At 53.9% G+C, this 9129-nt stretch overlaps 1 protein-coding gene across 4 annotated transcripts in view; it reads right to left on the bottom strand.

Annotated features, from left to right (window-relative positions):
• Positions 1–633: 633 nt before the first annotated feature.
• RNF157 (ring finger protein 157) overlaps positions 634–9129 on the bottom strand; it is a 123428-nt gene continuing 114932 nt past the window's right edge. For 2 of the 4 annotated variants that reach the window (XM_039501945.1, XM_039501946.1), the window contains 2 exons: positions 6773–6813; positions 3266–3399 (listed from right to left, as the gene is read on the bottom strand). In XM_039501945.1, the coding sequence (XP_039357879.1) occupies positions 6773–6813 (41 nt within the window). In that variant the 3' untranslated portion in view covers positions 3266–3399. Of the gene's footprint in view, positions 3400–6772; positions 6814–9129 lie in introns of all 4 variants that reach the window. The other 2 variants (XR_005588515.1, XM_039501944.1) reach the window with 2 other exon arrangements.

The following is a 9129-nucleotide window of genomic DNA, read 5'->3' as shown; positions in this document are numbered from 1 at the left end:
AGAGACTGGTGATCCCCTCCCCTCCTCAATCCCCTTAGCTGGTCACTCACGACAAGGGGAAATTCTGCCACAGAAATGCAACATGGAAGCTGTTTCTAAGGGCCAGATTCCAAACACCTGCAGCCCCCATTGGCTTCAGTGGAACTTGCAGCTGTTCAGCACATTTCAAGAGCCTAAAAGGGATAAGAGCACTTTGCACAGAGGAAGCATCAGTAGCACTGGCTGAGCCCTGGCCTGGCGCCTTAGAAAAGGTAAAAATGGACCAGAAAACTGTAAAGAAAATTGACCCCATTCCCTGTGCAAACACAACCCACAATTCCAGCTAGTGGCTGCACCTCCCATAGAAACAGGTTTATTCACGGTTAGAACCATGCAGCAATAAGTACGTATTGCATCACGGCCTTTGCCAAGTGCACCAGTGTGCAACCAGGGGCAGGGCTGCCCCAGGGGGGCAAGTGGGGCAATTTGCCCCAGGACCCGCAGGGGCCCCCAGGAGAATATAGCATTCTATAGTATTGCAACTTTTTTTTATGGACGGGGCCCCTGAAATTGCTTTGCCCCAGGCCCCCTGAATCCTCTGGGCGGCCCTGTACAGGGGTGTACATCCCCCCCATCCTGGTGCATGCAGCCGCAGGAATAGAATCGCTCTGCAGTTGCAGAGTGGGATCGTGCCACCCGCGTTCTGCTCCAAGGATCACTCTGGGCTCTGCACAGTGAGAATCACAGACATGCATGACCTCGGGTCTGACCGCCTTCCTCCTCCTGCAGGAAAGAGCCGAGGCCCCAGAAAGGGGGGGGTCCATCACGCTCAGCCCGCACTGGACACCCAGCTGTAGCATGGAGAAAACAGAGCGAAGGGAAGAAGACGGGGGGAGGGGGGTCCGTCTGCCATTGCTTCATCTGTCTCTTGTATTCTACAGCAATGGGCCAAAAGGCTCCAACTCCCAAAAAGCTCCGACTACTACTACTACTACTGTCAATTGCTGCAGTTGTTTTATTGAGGAGTATTTCAGGTAGGGAATATAACAAAGACTCAGATGATTCCTGGCATCCCATCTGCACCTGCCCTCGGGCTTCTCAAAGGGCCCCTTGGTAACTGCGGGAGAAGCCCAGGCCTTCCCCCTCTGTCCCAAGGGCAAGCTGAATGGTTACAGCCAGATCACTTCACGCCACAGCCTGCTTGGGGGTCTGCTACACTTTGCTCCACCTTATCCTGCATTCTTAAAGGACCCCCCCTCTCTGGGCCACGCTGCTCCAAGACTAACAGGTCAGGCCAGTACCCCCAGAAATCGAAAGGAAAACCGAGGAGTGAAAAGTGGCGGGGGAGTGGGAGGAACGGTACCGGCGGTGGGAGATCGGGGGGCCACGCAGTGCACATGTCCTTGTCTGCCGATGCTCTCGGCAAGGTGCTTTAGAGAGAAGGAACAAAGAAAGGGACTGAGTTTTTCCCTGCAATTGTTCCGGAGAGAGGGGCATCGGCAGGCGCTGAGCCCCCTCCAGCTGAGACGAATGGAGCCAGCATGGCGGCAGTTTGGAGGACGAGGTGGAAAAGTCCCTTCACCGTCTCCGAGAAGCTGGCTGTTGGGCCCCTGCCGTGGCTTTCATTGTAGGGAACTAGGTTACCATTTCCCTGCCCCAGATCCTCTAGTTAAATACCAGACAGAAGCAAGGGCTGAAGATTAAGAAGCGAGCCCCCACCTCCAGGCCAATAATTGCCCTTCCTCTGATGTCTTGCTGAGTCACGGCTCAGAGCTGGGGAGCTGGGTTATTGCTTGGGTTGGTTTTGTGGAAGGAAGAAAGGCCTGGAGCCACAGGATGGCAGAGGGAGGAGGGTAAGGGGGACCGAAGGGATATTTTGAAGGTGTGAAATCAGCCGCATTTAAAGCATGAATTTGGAGGCTTGACTCTGACGCGTCAGTGTCAGGGTAAAAACATCACCACCTGGCAGGGCAAGGGAGGGCTAGGCAAACGTGAATATGCACTCACAACCTCATGCACATACGTGCTTCAGGGTCCATGCACGCTGCCATGTACATAAGGGTTTGAGCATTGGCCTGCTAAACCCAGGGTTGTGAGTTCAATCCTTGAGGGGGCCATTTAGGGATCTAGGGAAAAAAATAGTTGGGGATTGGTCCTGCTTTGAGCAGGGGGTTGGAGTGTAGATGACCTCCTGAGGTCCCTTCCAACCCTGATATTCTATGATTCTATAAGCCTACATATGCACGGTCTTTTGCACGCTTAAGTGCACCTACTCAGGTATGCCAGCCCTCATTTGTAAGCTCACCTGCTTGCATGCACCAGCACAGATGGCCCCATGGGTGTGTGTGAGCCTGCCCCTCAGAGGCTCATCACGAGCACGGGCAGCTGAATCCTGGTCTCACCGAAGGCAATGGCCACGTTCCCATTGACTTTGATGAGATCGGGATTTAGCCTTACGTGGCTCAGCCTTGGGGAAACTTACACCAGCAACGTGCGTGCAGCTGAGCGAGCGAGGTGGATACTGCACGCTTGCGAGGTAGATGGATGTGAGCTAATTGTGAGTGCCTCTACATGCACATGGACACGGGAGGGAGAGCCTGCCTATGGGCAGCTAGGCTTGCTCCCAGTCATGCTCCTCTCTTAACCAACCACCAAGTGCAGACGGCGCCCGCCTCTCCAACCCGGAGAGGAATGCTCGTTCCCCTCCCCCACTTCCCCGGAGGGAGGCCCTCGATGTCATGCAGACCTCCCGCCCTGGAACATCTCCTGCGGCATCACGCACGCAGACCTTTCAGCACTGCCCTGGGGCCCAGCTAAGAAGCTAGAGGCTCAAACTATCAGCGCAGACTGGAGAGAAGAGGCAGGAGTGGAGGAAGGGTGCAAAACATCACCTCTTTCCTCCCCTATTCTCTGGTCACCACACTGAAGGGGCCAGGAGTGCGTGGGTGTAGCCCTTGGCTTCAGCACGTGGGCAGATGTCAGGAGGAGACTGGAAAGCTTCACACTCTTCCTTAATTCAAACAAACCCCCTTCTGCTGTGATTACGGTGAGCCCAGTTTGTCTTAGCATAAATATCGGGAAAGGGTCCACAGAGAGGAGCAATGAGACGTCCAGGTTCAATTGTGTAAAAATCAGTATCGCTACATCGGCTGGATTTGAGGTGTTAATGCCCACAGAGCTGCTGCTCTGCGTTTCTTTAGTGCTGGGGAAGTGTGGTGGATGGGGGGGGCTTTGCCCTCCCTCCAGTGTGATGCTGGAATGAGCATGCAGTCCCAGAGAGGGTGGAGTCTCTTCAGACAGCCAGCGGGCCCACCATGCACTGCATATCTTCCTCCTCTTCCAGGCTGATGTTGCTGGAAGACAGACGGTGCCTCTGGGCAGGCCTGCGGGTCAGGGCGTTGTCATCTGAGCCCTTGATGCCTGGAGAAGAGAAGACAGTGATTACACACTGCACAGCGGGTGCCCACTGCCAGCAGAGAGCAGGGGACCTCAGAGATACCACTTGAGATTTTAAATCTGGGCACAGAGTGGAATTCCTATAGTTGAAGGAAGATGGGACAGCTGCACGGAGCTGAGGAACAGCTGGGTTTTGGACTCTTTTTTGCAACATTGCAGCGGGCTGGTCTCCTCACTGGGCCCCATTTTATCCAAACTTCTAGGAGTTCATGGCCAGTGGCAGAATTTCAGGTAATGTGCGAGTTCACAGACAGCGGCGCTCCAATGAGTCCCACATTGCTTCAGCGCTTTGCAAACAACCAGTGGGGATTACAGCTAGAGGAGAACCTCATTTTACAACCCGTGCTGGGAAAAATGATTTCACTCTAACTGGCTTCCACCAGACGGAAAACTGCCGCCTCAAAGCGGCGCTGGTTGCACAGGACAAAGATCGCCCTGTAACGGCTCAAAGGCTCTTTGCTGTGGAAATGACTGGGATACACGAGTGCTCGCTTCAATCAAAATGTACAATGGCAACAACAATCCATTGTATGTCTTAATTACCTGGCTTCCAAACAGAGCCTGCGGCTGTGGATAAACTAAAAACATAACCGCCGTGCTGAGCTGGGATTTTTGCTTAGTGCAGGAAGCGTGTCTGTGTTAATTTAGGCCAAAGGCATTACACTTTTGCCCGGGAAATTTATGGTGCTTAGCCTGCCTACAGCACAATGCTAACCGAGGCGACTAACTCCCGTGAGTTTACATCAAGGTTCCCAAGCCTTGGAGGGTTTTGCTCCAGAATCAAAATGGCACCACCCTCAGTTTGTTTATTTGCTGACAGAAGGAAGAAACATCCCAGAAGAGGGGGGTTCTCCCACCTCTCCCCCCCTGAAACCTGGAAATCCACTTCAGCAGCAGCAGGCCTTGCAGAGGCACAAAACTAATCCTGGCGTGACATCCTGGAAGGGCAATGTGTACGTCACATTGTGGGGCCACCACAACCCCAGCCTGATGCCACCACTGAAAGCTACCATGGAGATGCAGCGGCAGGATGGCACCTGGGATTGTTTTCTGGCTGTCAGCAAGGTCCCTGCAAATCTGGAGTGTAGCTCCACTGACTGCCATGGAATTACATTAGGGATGAATTTGGTCTATCAGCTGCTTGCCCCTTCCTTCCTGGCTGCTGGGAAGATGGAAAGGGATCCCAGGGTTTAGCATTTCCCCCACCAGTGTGCGCGCATTATGGAGAGGCCTTGGGCCACCTGCCCAAGACTAGGTAGGGCACAAGACAGCGGCGTATTATCGCCTAGACCTAGGGTAGCAAATTTGCAGGGGCGGCAAATTTGCTCATGCCCCCTCCCCAACTCCGCCCCTTCCCCAAATCCCCGGCCCGCCTCCTCCCCCAGGCCCGCCGCACTTCCCTCCTTTCACCTCCCTCCCAGGCTTGCTGCGCGAAAGCGCTAGGAGGGAGGGAGAAGCCAGTAGCAGCACACGGAGGAGGCGGAGCAGAGCTGAGCTGGGACCCGCAGGCGCGCGGAGTAACCCGGGGGGGGGGAGGCAGGAACTGCTCCCGAGTGCGCCCTAACTCCCCTTCTCCCCCCCTCCCAGGCTTGCTGCATGCAAGCGCTGGGAGGGAGAAGCGAGTAGCGGCGCACTCGGGGGATAGCGGAGGTGACCTGGGGCCGGCGGGCGCGGGGAGTAACTCTTGGCGGGTGGGGGGCAGGGAACCGCTCTCTGTCCCCTGCCCCAGCTCACCATCGCTCCACCTCCTCCATCCCCCCGAGCGCGCCACAGCTCCCCTTCTCCCCCCTCCCTCCCAGGCTTGCCGTGGGGGAGCGGAGGTGAGCTGATGTGGGGGGCAATTTTTTGAGGGCCTAGGGGCAGCAAATTTGTTAATCTGCCACTGGCATAAGATGCTCCTCTCAGTGCCACACAGGGGGCCAGAGCCAAAGGCCGCCTATCACTGCTCTAGGTACACATGGGATTTTTTCAGGATTAAAGGTCACTGACTTGACATGTACTTTCTCACGGCATAAAGTCAACAGAAATCAGTCAAATCCAGCAGGTTAGGGGAGGCTGAAGACCTTAACTGCTAATGCACACAAAGAGGTCAACAGGATTCTCAGGCTATAAAATGGGGATGTTGGATGGGGGGTAGGAGGGCTCTGTTCAGAGCTACAACCCTAGGTTTTCAAAGCAATGTACAGGGATTTCAGGCCAGATTGTTAAAGGGATTTAAGTCCCTATCACCAATTGATTTCAATGGGAGATAGCCCTGGACTGGGAATCAGAAGACCTGGATTCAGTCCTGACTCTGCTACTGACTCCCTGTGTGACCTTGGGCAAGTCACTGCTCTCACTGAACCCTTAGACTTCAATAGCGCCGGCTCAGGCCTAGTCCTCTGGGCCCCAGCTCTCAGCTCCTCATCTGTGAATGGCGGAAAATAACAATGCTCCCTTTGTGCGTCTTGTCTATTTAGTGGTCAGGTAGTTGGGGGCAGGGACCGTCTCTCACTGTGTGTACATACAGCACCCAGCACACTAGTGGTCTTCAGGCCTCACTGCAAAGTAAATTATAAAATCAGAGGTTAATGTTAACAGAGACACGTCCCCTGTTGGGCTAGTTACTCCGTTTGGCATGGCTGGGGCTATGATTTGGAAGATTTCTCCAGGGAGAAACCATTTTGCCTGATTAACTCCAACACGAACCAGAACCTGCCCTCCCCATCGAAAGCAATATTCCATTACACCATGGAGGGGTAATTTATTCCCCTACAAACCACCCCAGGGTATTTTGGGTTGGTTGGTTTTTTGCCAGGGGCACATGAACTGCGCTGGGAGTGGCTTTTTCCCCTTTGCACGTGGATGGGTAGCACACGCCAGCAGAACTCACCAAAGCCTTCACTGTTTGTTTTTAAACCACAGCCAGTGGTGGGGGCCGGAGGAGAGCAGCCCAGCTTCAGAATAAGCCCCCCAACATACGACTGGTCTTTCGCGCTGAATACAAGCAGCAGGCCCCGTTCTCCATTGTCCTGCACTTTGTGGCATCCATTATGCCAGTGCCCCGTGGGTGAAACGTTCTGCTCCAGGAGTGTTTGACACCCACTGTGCATTGGTGTCAGTGACGACCCCAGGTGCAGAGCAATGGCGATCCAGGCTCATCGGGTTTGGAAATCCCCTCATGTTCTCAAGGGGACGCCCTCACCATCAAGGCATACAGGGGCAGGGCCAGATTTTTTTCCCCATTAATCGTGGCCTGGGGGCAATTTTGCTCATCAAGAGAAGTCTAAAAAACAATAAAAAAAAATCAAACAGTAAAAGGAGAGCGAGGGTTGTTCAGACTTTGCGTATCTCATACCTATTCGTCAATGTTTATAGGGCAGGACTCCGGAACCGCGGCTGTTCAGCAGAAAAGACCAAAAGCAAATGGTGAACAAAAGACACACGCACAAAACAGAAAGAGCAATACACAGGAGGTTCGTTACCCTGTGATCTTTGTATTACTGCAGGAGGTTCTCCATGCAAACCCCGCCACGCCCCGGCTGGGTTAACACAAGGCTCTGGCACCGTGCTCCAGCTCGGACGATGTTCCTTAGAGACCATCTGAGTTGGCCGTGCTGGGAGAAATGGAAGGAACCCACCCTGGCTCCCTACTGTGCGGAAGGGATAGAAGTGGCACCCAAGGGGCACTGTATTCCCACCTCATGCCATTAACACTGCTGGGTTGGGAAACAAAGCCCATCAAAGCCACATGTTCTAGCACGGCACTACCACTCGACTCTACAAGCTGAATGGCATGTTCACAGCATATGAACGAGCAGGTTTACGGTGGAGTTCTCCACCGATTACCACAGACAGGAGTGCACGGTTAAATCTAATGGAAGAGACACCCGCAAAAGACAAGTCTTGAGGACACGTCCTGGACAGCTCACATCTACGAGCCAGGCTTCTTTTATAACGAGAGAGACAGACTTCCCCCCTGGGAGTTCTTCCTCCCAAACTCCTGTCCATCCCCCGGGATCCGCATGGCTCCCTTACATCTGTCCCCGACTGCCAAAGAGAAAGAACCAAATGTGTCCTTGTGAAAAAAGATCACACCGCTTGGGCTCACTTCTGGTTTGGGAGTGTTTGGGTGCAGCTGCACCCCGAACATTCCTGCCACCCAACCCAGTGGGCCTGATTCTGACCGCACCTGCCCTGGTTTTGCACCAATTTATCTCCAGTGATGTTAACAGTGATATTCCTGATTTAACCCAGCGTAAGTGAGAACAAGGTTAGCCCCATGGAGTTCACACTCCACAGACTTTCTGTGGGGGATGCCTGCAAAGTGTAGGGATCCAGTGCTCCAAGGTATCTCATAGGCTGGTGTTTAGGGTTTAGGCTGGTGTTTTCAAAGGACCTAACGTGGGTAGGAGCTCAAATCCTGCAGAATTTGAGTGGGAGATCAGCACCCAACTCCCATGGAACTCTGACAATACATACCCAGGAACCCTCTCATGTGTCCTCTGCCACTGGAATTACTCTGGGAAAATCCACTGTTGGGAAAACCTTTGTTTGTGAAGTGCCTCGGGGCCATTTTCTCCTTGGGCACTAAGTAGTTAAACGCTTGTTTGTACAGTGTATTATAGTATATGTATTACACCACAGACCCCAAAGTGCTTGAGAAACGATGGGCCTGATCCTATTGCTACTGACTTAAATAGAAGTAGGACCACATGCTAGAACACGGGTGGGCAATCATTTTGGCCTGAGGGCCACATTGGGGTGGGGAAATTGCTTGCAGGGCCATGAATGTAGGGCTGGGGCAGTGGGTTGGGGTGCGTGAGGGAGTGTGGTGTGCAGGAGGGGACTCAGGGCAAGGGGCTGGCGCAGAGGAGGGGTGTGGGGAGTATGAGGAGGCTCAGGGAAGGGGGTTGGGGTGCAGGAGGGGGTGCAGAATGCAGGAGAGGACTCAAGGCAGTGGTGCAGGGAGGGGTGCGGGGTGCGGCAGGGGGCTCGGGGAAGGGAGTTGGGGTGCAGGAAGGGTTCAGGGTGAGGGATCCAGCCCGGCACCACTCCCTGCCTGCCTGCCCTGGCCCCGCGCCGCTCTGGGAAGTGGCCGGCACCATGTCCCTGCAGCCTCAGGGGAGGGGGAGCAGAGGGCTCTGCGTGCCTGTGGGTACCTCCCCCAAAGCTCCCATTGGTCATGGTTCCCCATTCCTGGCAAATGGGAGCTTTGGGGGAGGTACCCACAGGCAAGGGCAGCGCGTGGAGCTCTCGGCCCGCCCCCTCCCCCAGGGGCTGCAGGGATGTGGTGCCATCCGCTTCTGGGAGCGGTGCGGAGGTGGCAATCCTGCAGGCCGTAGTTTGCCCACCCCTGTGCTAGAAGCACTTACACAAGGATCCCTTTTCCTTATCAGTGAATTGCTTACTTAGAGTATATTATTCAGCCACTAGATGTCTCTGTGCTATATAGTGTTCCACACAGGGAGCAGCCCTGGTAAACAAAAAAGACAAAGCTAGAACTCAAGTTGGGTAAAAGCCTGTTTGTTTGGAACTGAGTTTGTAATAGATTATTATTATTATTTTTAAACAAAGACATTGATTTAATATATTATGTCAGCTATGACTGGGATCAAACAGCAAAGAATCCTGTGGCACCTTATAGACTAACAGACGTTTTGCAGCATGAGCTTTCGTGGGTGAATACGAAATGGATCTCTTGCATCCGACGAA

This window comes from Mauremys reevesii, linkage group 15, assembly GCF_016161935.1.
Source record: "Mauremys reevesii isolate NIE-2019 linkage group 15, ASM1616193v1, whole genome shotgun sequence".
Taxonomy (NCBI): domain Eukaryota; kingdom Metazoa; phylum Chordata; order Testudines; family Geoemydidae; genus Mauremys; species Mauremys reevesii.
Note: the sequence above shows the minus strand (reverse complement) of the source record. Positions and strands in the feature narration are given on the sequence as shown.